Source organism: Galeopterus variegatus, unplaced genomic scaffold, assembly GCF_000696425.1.
Source record: "Galeopterus variegatus unplaced genomic scaffold, G_variegatus-3.0.2 Scaffold215, whole genome shotgun sequence".
NCBI lineage: Eukaryota > Metazoa > Chordata > Mammalia > Dermoptera > Cynocephalidae > Galeopterus > Galeopterus variegatus.
Window position 1 is genome coordinate 25,943 of NW_007726326.1, and position 12,841 is coordinate 38,783.

At 33.9% G+C, this 12,841-nt stretch overlaps 1 protein-coding gene across 2 annotated transcripts in view; it reads right to left on the reverse strand.

Moving 5' to 3' along the window:
* The window catches only part of SLC38A6 (solute carrier family 38, member 6), a 57,816-nt gene that overhangs the window by 22,549 nt on the left and 22,426 nt on the right, over positions 1 to 12,841 (reverse strand). For both annotated transcript variants that reach the window (XM_008565937.1, XM_008565938.1), the window contains exon 5: positions 10,810 to 10,849. In XM_008565937.1, coding sequence (XP_008564159.1) covers positions 10,810 to 10,849 — 40 coding nt within the window. The remainder of the gene's footprint in view (positions 1 to 10,809; positions 10,850 to 12,841) is intronic.

Sequence of the window (12,841 nt, forward strand, 5' to 3'; positions counted from 1 at the left end):
TGTGTGTGTGTGTGTGTGTGTGTGTGTGTGTGTGTATACCAGGAATAAAGACAAGTAACTTCACAGAGAAAATAACTGGTAAATCCATTAAGTAGTTTTTGTTTACATTTCAAGTCCAAGCAAACTATTTACATAAGAAAAAGTCTTGATTAGAAGTCATTTATAAACAAAATTTTGTTTGAAGTTTTGCAAAAACTCCTTTATATATTATTGCCCCAGTCCAATGCGTTAGAGGTTAGTTTAGCAACCATTAACATAGAAACAGAAGTTTAATAAGTATTAATAATGTTGATTATCTGTTCTTTCGTACTAGAGAGAGATGCTCCCCCACCCCCAAAGCCTTGTCCCCTCTCCCTCCTTTTCTCTTCCTCTCTCTGCTACCCACCCCTCCTCACACTATGAACACATAATTATGAGACAAAAACAGAATGAATGCATAAACAGATTAGAAAAAGATTCAATATAAACCATTAAGCATATTAAAGAGATAAAACTTCCAACTTTTATTCCATTTCATTAGCAGGGCTTGTCTGTACTATGCAATCACAACCTGAAGCTAGCATTATTTCTCACATTTTATCTGACAGGATCTAAGAAATAACTAGCTTTTACACCACTTTAAAATTTACAGCAGTTGGGCCGGCCCGGTGGCGCACTGGATAGTGCGCCGCTTGGGAAACGCAGCGGCGCTCCCGCCCGAGGGTTCGGATCCCACATACAGACCGGTTCCCGCTCACTGGCTGGGCGAGGCGCGGGAGCAACGCCGAGGGTTGCGATCCCGTTGCCGGTCCCCGGTCCGGTACGGGGGCAACACTGAGGGTTGCGATCCATTGCCGGACACGGAAAAAGAAAAAAAAAAAAAACAAACAAACAAACAAATAAAATTTACAGCAGTTTCCTATTTCTGATGTAGCTATAAAAAAACAAATTCTATAAACCTCCATCATATATTAGGAAAAGTTTTAATGTGGTTAAAGAAAAAAGAACTCAGTGATATGTAAAACGAGTTTAAGCTTAAATGCTTAAATATATATAGAAACCCAGATGATTTGGAGCCAGAGCTTCAGTTTAACAGAGTAAGAATCTATCTTTCTCCCAGAGTTTAAGCATAAAAGGAGGGGTTTGGGGAGATGGGGGAAGCTAGAAAATGTCTGTGAAGAAGAAAGAGTGTACTCTCTGTGCACATTAATTTTATTACTTATTTATATCTCAGAAAGCATTTCATTTTCTCTTTGGACCTGCAACTAAGAACAAAAATGAATGCCAAATCTGAATGGCAAAAATCTGGGGAGAATTTGATGAAAAGGCTCAAATACTTTAAGAAGAATGTGTATTTCTCAATCAACACATTTGAAAGTAGTTGAACTTCTCCATGATCACAATGATGTGTGATCACTTAACTCTGGAGAAAAAAAGGATACACACTGGTTTTTGTGTAAATTTACATAAAGATAGACAATACTACACACACATAAACATACACATACATTCAATTTTTCTAGTAAAATAACATGTATCTATGGCAAAGTAAAATTTAGAACAGTAAAATAATCACTTCTCTGTTACAAAAGTATACATATATATATATATAAAAAGAAAAAAACAAAAACAAAAAAAGTATACATACACATATTTTTCATCTTATGACTACTACTTTTTCCACAGCAGAAGTATGGCTGTTGACTAAAACCCACTGAGACATTTCTGCAAACTCTTTTAGTTATGGGGTATTACAATTGATTATATGTGAAAATGTGTTCTATATTGCTAATATTCTCATAAGGAATAATGCTATCAGTCTGGCACAGAACAGAAGGAAGGTTTAGATTAACCTCCTTCACTCAAGGATTTGGAGTCCCTATAATATTTTATCTATTCCAAAGAACTATACACATATGGTGCGATGATGAAAATCATGTATTGAATTTTCTGAAAATGGTCCAGAACTACTTAAATATATCTTGAATGAGAGAGAGAAAAAAAAGGACAAAAGTACCTTGAAAACAAGGAATGCAGACTTCCTACACAATGTAATTTATTATCTGCCTGTCAGTCTTTCTTGCTTGGATTAATCCAAGACTACATGCATTTCTAAAGTTTCAGACATTCATCTCTTTCAGTAATTTTCTATTATTTCTTTCGGATCTTTAGTTGTAAAAGCTTCAGTGAATATGAGATCATATTTCTTTCTAATATACAATCTGTCATTCTTTTCAGAATTTCTATTAGCTTCTGGCTAATCATTTAATCACTTTTATCCTCTATTGTAGCCTTACCTCTTTGGTTTTCAAGTGGGAGTCCTATTTCATTAGATTCCAGTCTGAAGAATCATGTATATTTTAAGAATTATGAACTCACCAAACATATGTTTCTCTCTCAAAAAAAATCTCAGCATACAAGGTACAAATATAATAAAACATGCTAAATACTGCTTCTTACTTAGAGAATGCTGTTTTAAGAGCTACAAAAACCACAGAGCTCACTATGAGGAAAAACCTCACCGATTAAGCAAGTAAAACAAAGCAAGACGCTAGCCTATTCACTGTCAAAATTATTTTTATTTCTGGACTGGCCGGTTAGCTCAGTTGGTTAGAGTGTGGTGTTGATAACACCAAGGTCCAGGGTTGGATCCCTGTTATTGGCCAGCTGCAAAAAAAGAAAAAAAATTATTTTTTCTTAACCATAAGTAAATTTTCATGCAAGAACTAGCACCAGGGAAGAAACAAAAATATTGCCAAATATACATTGTTAGGCAATACATCTTAACTAGATTCACATAAAAACAATAACCAGTTCAGTAAAATGAACTGGAAAAGTTTAAAAGATATAATGTCAGTAGAAAAGCTCATATATCCATTGTTTTAAACCAAAAATAAATAGCTGGCTGCCACACCTGTTGTTGCATGTCTCCTATTAATAGCATAAGAAAGTGTTTAAAAACTTATCTTAGTGACCGGTCATAAGCAAGAATTTGTAAATGATTTCTGGTAACATCAATACATAGGATGAGTACAGACTGCTAATACAAGACACACCACGTTGTACTCTAAATTAGTAGCTGTGTCAGGGTGATCCATAAGAGCCATGGCTATAGTTAAGTTATTCTGGCCTCTACACCACCAGAGCCAGTATTAGTGCTAGAAGATTTACCTTGATGACAGGTATCCAGCTGTTGCAAATCATTTAGTTTCACTACATTAACTAAATAGGTATTCTTTTCTCTTTCATTTTAAACATAACTATTAGAACTCATTTAATAGAAAATGCTCTGGGAGGAAAATAAAAAAACCTGTCAACCTAATCAAAACACAGAAGTTGAACGCATTCTTTAAAAACCATGTGGAGAAGAAACTGTTCAATCAAGGAATGACTAAAATAGGTAAAATTTGATTAGGCAATAGCAAGTAGTAAGGTATTAATATTGGTTGATTTGATCGTAAGTGGAAACACATGAGATGGGTCAGGGCGAGATGTTAGAAACAGAGAGAAGGAGGAGCAGCTCTGGGAGAAGATCCCTAAGATCAGCTAACAACTTTGTTTTTCGGATGCATATTATATGCTTTGCAGTATTTTAAGTGATATGCAAGTTATTTCCTCATTTACTTTTCACACGAACCTGTGAGGTAGATATTTATTTCACAAATGAAGAAATGGAAGCACAAACTAACTTGCACAAGCTAATGATGGTGGAAACAGCCAGTCTTGCTTTAGAAACTTGCTCTAGTAACTAGTATGCTATGGGAAAGTGCAGGAGCAAAGTGAAGAAGTAATCAACCAAAGCAAAGAAAAATAAGGGAAGTATATCAGAAAGGACCACTTTCTAGAATTATTCTTTTTTTTTCTTTTTTCATCAGCATTTAAACAAACTGCTTTTGAATGCTGAGCTTAACAGTTAGGTTCAAAGTGAAAAAAGAATCTCTTGTAACACAATACATCAGTCAGAAGCTTTAACAACACTTATAATTTTTATTTCACTTTAAGATGTATTTTCAATGTATTCCATTTCAGTTTTGTAACTGGTTTGGTGAAGTGATTAGTTCAAGATTCATGGGGTTTCATGATAGGACCCTACTGCATCTACCATTACAACTCTACTGAATTTACAGCTATGATTGTAGTTCTGAAGAGAAAGTTTCCTATTCTCACATGTTTGAGGTATTAACACTACACTGAAATCTAAAAAGTAAAAACAAAATCCAATCCCTCTGCCCCCAAACCCTATATTATTATAAACTATTTTTCCCAGCACTCTGAAAATGCTTCTCAATTAATCATTAGTTAAGCAACAACCTTAAAAAAAAAAAAAAGATAAAGCCTTAATTGGAGTTCCGGCCTAAGAAATCATTAGTTTACAAAGACAATTATTAGCACTCTGAAAATGCTTCTCAATTAATCATTAGTTAAGCAACAACCTTAAAAAAAAAAAAAGATAAAGCCTTAATTGGAGTTCAGGCCTAAGAAATCATTAGTTTACAAAGACAATTATCCTTTTTGTTAAACACTTAAAATACATGCATGAAGATAGGATTACTTACAGCTATTTTTAAGACAGACTTAGGTTTTCAGCACTTGAGAGTTCATCAACTACTTAAAGTATTAGTCAGCCCGAAACAAACAGATGTACTATGGGAGGAAATAAGTTTGTCTTTCCATCTAAGAGAGATTTAATTTTATTTCAAATAGGTTTTTAGTCATGGATTGTAATTGGTTTATTCTATTTAATGTGTCTTATTAACCTGGCATTCCCTCTAAATGTCTAAATTCCACTGAAATTCTATCCCTACTCAAATAGTACACAACACAACCTCTTTTTAAAAAAGGACCTTTTTAAAAATCCCTGAAAACAATGTCTTTCCCCTAATTTGTGCATAAATGGAAATCAAAACATACCAGGTAAAATGTTCCTCCCTAACCCTAGAAAAATACATGCCTTTGTTTTACCATTTATCAAGATCTTATATTTGGAAAAAAAAAGTGACCATAATATCTACTATTCTGAAAATTGTATAACTAAATTACAACAGAAATTATGACTAAGAAACACATTATTTTGAAAACCACTTTTTATTGACATGTTACCAGTAAATTTTGTCAAAGAAAGTACTTGTGATAAAGACTGTACTTCCAAATTTCCTGTACCTCTTCTATTTTAAAGCAGTGCTTTCCAGAATTTCTGGACAGTACTGCTCAGCAAAAAAAAAAGCTGCAATTTGACTACAGAATATCTGACCAGCAGATGGCGCTGTAATAGCACATCCAATCAGTTGCCCAAAAGACTAACATCTGAAAGACAGTACCGCACTACTTCAAAAAAAAAAAAAAAAAAAAAAATTACAGAAAGTAAATTCAAATAGTTTCTAACTTATCTAACATTAAGTTGTGAATTTAAGAACTTGAGATTTTTGTAGTTCTTAACTGAAAATTATGTTATTTATACCTTTCTGTTTATGAGATATAGAAACTGTGCTGCCTGAGTACATAAAAGGTTGCTGGGTTTCTCTTAAAACTTAGATTTCTAAACTTAGGTGTTAATCAAGGCTGCTAAAGTAAGGTTTGTGGATTCTGTGTGAGACTGGAAAATCTGGATCATTCTAGCAATTTCAGGAAGTTTCAGTAAGACTACTAATGTTTAGTGTTCTTCCACAATATGTAGCAGTGATTAAATCATTAATCACCTTTAAAAAACTGGAGCTTTAAAGAACTAAGAAAAGAACATGGTATCTGTAGTGGTCCTTTTTATTTTATAAAAGCAAAGTAAGAATTTAACATCCTCCTAGGAAGCCACTCACATTTCCACATTTTGAGTTTGGCAAGATACGAAACCAGAAATTCTATCAATTGACTTTGCTTTTACCGTCTACATGTCAGAGGTAAGAGGACTTTCTCTGGCTTGACTAATAAGAAGTGTTGGCGTTTTACTGTTTGATTTCTAGTGATATTCTAGTCTACTGAATGGTCTATTTCAGGAGTTCAGATGAATGTGAAACTAACCTTAGTTTTTAAGAAAAGAATCACATAATGCAACACAGGGGAACTGTGTGGAAACCACCTATACTTATTTTCTACTACAGTTCTTAGCAAATTCCAGCTCTCTAAGACAGAATTCTCTTGCCTGTAACAGAATTAAATATTAAACTTCCAGATGCCTCTTTTCTTACTTTGTGTCCCAGCAGCAATGAGTCTCAGCAAAAGCTGTTCCAGCTCCTGAGGAAATGGGCAGCAGAGGACTACCTCACTTCGGGCCTACTTAATCCCCCAATCCCTTAGTGTTGGGGGGAGGTCAGGAATTGTTTTTAAGTAGAATTTTACTACATGGCTTTTCATTTTCCAAAGGCAAAGATTTCCATAACATTAGAACAAGGGTGCTAAACTTAGCAAGTTGCATTTTTTTTCCATTAAAAAATTTAAAGATTATTTGAAGACGGTAGATTTTTCCAACTAATTTGTTAGATCACGTTAGTGCCCAGTAACTAATACTTGGTGCCTGATAGTTCTTGAGAAAAAAGATTTTCTGTGAAGTTCTCACAGTAGATTTTCTTTCCTAAAGAAACCATATGCCCACTTACACATATATTCTGTGTTCCTCTCTTCCCAGTCGATCAAACAACTCTCTTTTTCCTCCTAAGAGTACTGAGCCAGGTCACTAGCTTTTCCCTCTTTCACTTCTTCTCTTATTCCTCCCTTTTCTTCTATAATAAATATTACTTACTAAATGCTTACTATGTGCTAAGTAGTAGGGACATAAACAAATGAGCAAATTAGTTCAATTTATGAAACATAAAGATGCAGGAAAGACCCATGAAGACGGATCTCTGCTGAAAGACCCATGCAACAAATATTGATCAAGAACAATTCATGATCAGTTAGCTTTTAAAGGCCTCTCTCTTCCATTTTTTTTCATAGATTCATCAAAGGCATTGTATCCCAAGAGAATTGAGAAATATTTAAAAAAAGAATAAAAGTTAGAAAATATTAATCTAAGACATGATTACTTAACCTGAAAATAGTTGATTTCAAAAATATGTCAGTATACTTTATCTATTTTACATAAATAAGACCTAACTCTTCCCAATACGTTGAACGTTTATATTTTTATATAATTCTAAACTAGAAACGATTCTGTGGGCTTTCATGTTTCTTATTATCATTTAGATAGCATATAAAATTATCTCCTTGAGGCAAAATCTTATGCATTTAAGTAAAACTCTTTAAATTGTGTCATTCAAATACAGTATTATTTATTGAGTTCTTCTCAGAAACTAGGTCAAGTTAGGAAAACAAATGAAAACACATAGTTCCTGTCCCCAAGGAGTTTTTAAGATCCTCAACATTTAATTGTTTCACAGCTTTTCAAAAATTTACTATATCATAGCAGAAACAATAAAGGCTTTAGAAGTAGAGTGACAGAGCAAATTTTGAGTCCGGGCTTCACTGTAGAGATGAGCAAGTTTCTTATGCCCTCTGCACACTGATCTCTTCTCTGTAAAATGAGGATGATACCGTCTACCTTAAAGAGTTGCTATAAGTACAATTAGAGTGGCTAGCAGAATGTTTGTCCTAAATATTATCTATTACATTATTTTTCAGTTTTAAAGACCATTGCAAAAACTTAGACCATTTATATTAATAATGAACATCCTATCTTTAAAAAAATGCGATCTGAACTGTATTATAAGCAGATAGGCACTTAAGATGTGTAAAAATTCAATTTGATGCTACACTTCATATAATCTCGTAAATATTCAATGTATTTCCAATTAATAAAGAAAAAAAGTCAAAATCCATTTGAAGTAACATTAAATAAATCATATGCACAGTATATTAAAGATCCTCCCAAGTAAGTATGTTGTTTCTTCTCAAGCATGCATCTCGTAAATATTCAATGTATTTCCAATTAATAAAGAAAAAAAGTCAAAATCCATTTGAAGAAGTAACATTAAATAAATCATATGCACAGTATATTAAAGATCCTCCCAAGTAAGTATGTTGTTTCTTCTCAAGCATGCGTGGTCTAGTAACTGTTTAGGAATTCCACAGACTCAATATACTTGTATACCAATCGAAACCACTTTCTAAGGTTAGAGTTCCTAGACCTTAGAGGCTCAGAGGCTGCCCTAAAGGGTAATCCCAAGAACTGGGACTTTCCTTTTCTTAGTGACAAAGAATAGCACCTACGAAGGCTTTTAGGTCAATAGTTGCTGATTTGTTAAAGATACTAAGTATAACCAAGTATAACCCTCTCATTGAACTTTCCTGTATTAAAATATGTTAACGCTCTGAAAGGATTAACGTGCCTCCTAAAGAACCAAATTAGAATTCAGAGTTTTGAGTAAGAAGGGACTCCAAGCTCCCTGCTTCCCACCCCACTCTCAACAGTTTAACAAAGAGGAAACTGAATCCAAACAAGTCAGTGAGGGATTTCCCAGAGACACATGGCAACCCAATGGCAGAGACTGGAGCAGACAAAATTCAAGGTACCTGACTTCTAATCCAGTACTCTGCTTACAAGAGCAAGCTTTTAATTCTATTATTTAAAAAAAAGGAATGATTTATGCACATGTGGCTAAGAAAAAAATCCATGAGAATATATATTTATTACTAAGTCAGCTGTCAATAAACTTTAAACCAATATGGAGCATATCATGTGGACATCATTCTAACTGAACAAGCATTACCAGCTTTTCTGAACTTAAGAGCCATTAAAAATTGCTGTGAGTGCTTCTAAATCCCTTTTTAAAAAAAATTTCTAAAACAAGCAAATAAGCAAACCTACAAACAAATAAGCAAATACGCAAACAAACTGTTGGGAGAATTCATGATTTATCCATCACGAAATGTAAAAATCCTTTCTAGAACCTTTTGGCAATTGACCAACCAGCTCTGTTTGAATGTTTTCAGGGGTAAAGGCCATCCCCATTATCACAGTGCTTTGTTACAAGGGTAATCCAAACAACTTGTCTGTAGACTTCTATCCATTAGAACCAGTTCCTCCCTCTGGAACAATACTGAATTAACCTAGTTTCTTTTTTTATATTTCATGTTCAGCCTTTCAAATATTTGAAGCTAGTGATCAGTCCAGCATTTCCTTTTTCTCTTCTTCTTGATAAACATATCTGGAATATTAAAAAGTACCTGGAAATAGATCATACAAATCATTTCAGCTCCATTCAGCTCAACAATGGTTTCTTAAGTCCCAGGTATTGTGCTAGGTGCTGGGAGTACAAAGAGAAATGAAACATAATCCTGGCCCTAGAGGAGCTTATAACATAGTGGGAGACAGAAGCATATCCAGAGATAATACAGCCATCTCTGATAACACTTACAAACAAGATTAGAGAACAAGAAAGTAATCAAGGGCAAAGATACAGAAAATACAACAGTGGGCATTGTGCCAACGTCACAAATTTGGATTCAAATTCCTGAACTAGAAATTCTACTTAAACTGTTAAACACAGGTTCAATCTAATCTAAACAAAATGTGGATGTTCTTAGTACCTACATAGAAGGGATAATTAGGAATAGAAAATATCAAAACATACATTCATATTCAGGAACATTGCCAGTGCACAGTTAAGCAATACCCTAACCCTAACCCTAAAATAAACTATTCCAAAACAGAACTTAAAATCAATGACACTATATAAATTTATAATGTGAGAGACTGGTTTTCCTGACTTCTATTGTGAAGTGTGAGGTAGTGCATATTGAAAGAAATTGTTTGGTATGGCATTCAAAAAAGCATTCTTCTCATTCAATAACGTTTCTTTCATAAAAATTCAAAGAATTAAAACATGAATATTCAGTATTCCAAAACAATGACAAGCACAATTCATTGATAGAATGTTAATTTTTTCCTTGACCAAGAAAACCATTAAAGATGGAATTTGGTTGAACAATACTTAAGTGAAACAGCTCAGATCTCTGGAGAATCAAAGTTGAACTTTATTATAGTCGTCTTTAAATTATCTTGAAGTGTTACGTGTAAAAAATAAGATTAAAACTTCCTCTGACCATACAATCTTGTGTAAGATCCATAGTGCATGTCAACCTTCTCTGTAAATTTTCCTTTAAACTGATAGTATTTATTTAGCACTCCAGACAATGCTAAAATAAAATTAAAACACTGTTCTGCACTATGCAACTTCTTTACAACATGTACACACGATTCCCATATTTCTGATTTAAATGTTTAAAACACTTAGTCAATAACTGTCTATAATTAATAGTAATTTTTATTTCTACATAGTTCTTAATATTAGAATCATTCCTAGGATCAACCTTTAGTAGAAACAAGATAAAAGATAAATGTGAGAATGCTTCTTATTGGTCTCATATTTATTTATTTTTTAAACCACTTGGTCATTTTAAATTTCTTGGTTACAAGAGAACATTGTTTGTCCACACCTGATTGTTCACAGCCCATGGAACATCGCTCCCTCTAAAGCAGTGTCTGCTGATGGGGGTGATTAGGAGAAAAGTAGAGGGCAAATATCTTAGAAACATTGGAAGAGTCTTTCCAAACTGTACCCCACCATCACAACCACAGAAAGCCAATGCTTTAGAGGTGTGTTGCAGACCTAATAACAAAACTGCAATCAAAGTTTAGCTAGAACTGAATTTAGAAGCTACTGTCACAAGTGCTCCTAAAAAGAATCCAAAAAAGAGTAATGAGGCCAACACACAGGGCTTCTGAAGATACCTATGTATATACAAAGTTCAGGTTCCCAGCTAGAACTGTAGTAAGGCAAGAAACCAAAGGAAGAAAATTACTTCCATCACATCTATGCATGAACACTTTCAATTGCTTACCTCCAATATTCTGAATTATTATGGTACTTGCCACCACCACCTATAAAAGAACAAATATATTCAGAAGATAAAAGGGGAAGTAATATAAAAGGATAAGTATTTTATTAAAATCCAATAATTATTACTAAAACACAGATGTAGAAGTCATGAATGAAAAGAATTGGAAAGAAAAGATTTTGCCATCCATTTGTAATACATAAAATTAATAACCATCACATTAAAAAAGCCTTTAACAGTTCCACAGTTACTGTAAAGAACATTTTTGAAATTTTTCTTGGCAGTCATTTTTAAGAAGTTTAGAGTGTTTAAAAAATAAATTTTAAAAAAAGAGTTAAAAACTAGTAATCGGTGATTATCAAAGTATAAAAAATTGAAATGAAATCTATCTAGAGGAATGGGTTTCAGTCTCCCTTTCTTATTGGTTTTATTTATTTAAAATTTTATTTTATTTTGTCAATATACAATGTGGCTGATTATAATGGCCCATTACCAAAACCTCCCTCCCCCTCCCTCTCCCCCCTCCCTCCCAAAAACCTCATATCTGTTCACTTGTCATATCAACTTCAAGGAATTGTAATTGTTGTCTTCTTCCCCCACCCCCAGTTTATTTGTATATTTATTTATTTATTTTAGCTCCCACAAATAAGTGAGAACATGTGATATTTCTCTTTCTGTGCCTGACTTGTTTCACTTAATATACTTCTCTCTAAATCCATCCATGTTGTTGTAAATGGCAGTATTTCATTCTTTTTTATAGCTGAGTAGTATTCCATTGTGTAGATATACCACATTTTCCATATCCACTCATCTGATGATGGAAATTTGCGCTGGTTCCAACTCTTAGCTATTGTAAATAGTGCTACAATGAACACTGGAGAACAGGTATACCTTCGACTTGATGATTTCCATTCCTCTTGGTATGTTCGCAGCAGTGGGATAGCTGGCTCTTAGGGTAGATCTATCTGCAATTGTTTGAGGAACCTCCATACCATTTTCCATAGAGGCTGCACCATTTTGAAGTCCCACCAACAATGTATGAGAGTTCCTTTTTCTCTGCAACCTCGCCAGCATTTATCGTTCAGAGTCTTTTGGATATTAGCCGTCCTCACTGGGATGAGATGGTATCGCGGTGTAGTTTGGATTTGCATTTCCCAAATGCTGAGTGATGTTGAGCATTTTTTCATGTGTCTGTTGGCCATTTGTATATCTTCTTTTGAGAAATGCTTATTTAGCTCCTTTGCCCATCTTTTAATTGGGTTACTTGTTTTTTTGTTGTTGTAAAGTTGTTTGAGTTCCTTATAAATTCTGGATATTAATCTTTTGTCAGATGTATTTGTGCAAATATTTTCTCCCACTGTTGATTGTCTTTTAAATCTGTTAATTGTTTCTTTTGCTGTGCAGAAGCTTTTTAGTTTTATATAATCCCATCTGTTTATTTTTCCTTTGGTTGCCTGTGCTTTTGGCATCATATTTATGAAGTCTGTGCCCAGTCCTACTTCCTGAAGTGTTTCTCCTCTGTTTTCTTTAAGAAGTTTTATTGTTTCAGGGTGTATATTTAATTCTTTAATCAATTTTGGGTTGATTTTTGTATATGGTGAGAGGTATGGGTCTAGTTTCATTCTCCTGCATATGGATATTCAGTTATCCCGGCACCATTTGCTGAAGAGGCAGTCTCTTCCCCAGTGTATAGGCTTGGTACCTTTGTCAAAGATCAGATGGCTGTAGGTGTGTGGGTTGATTTCTGGATTTTCTATTCTATTCCATTGATCAGTGTGTCTGCTTTTATGCCAGTACCATGCTGTTTTCATTATTATAGCTTTGTAGTATAGTTTAAAGTCAGGTAGTGTTATGCCCCCAGCTTTATTTTTTTGCTCAGAATTGCTTTGGCTATGTGTTGTCTTTTGTTATTCCATATAAATGTCTGGATAGTTTTTTCCATTTCTGAGAAAAATATCACTGGAATTTTGATGGGGATTGCATTGAATCTGTAGATCACTTTGGGTAGTATGGATATTTTCACAATGTTGATTCT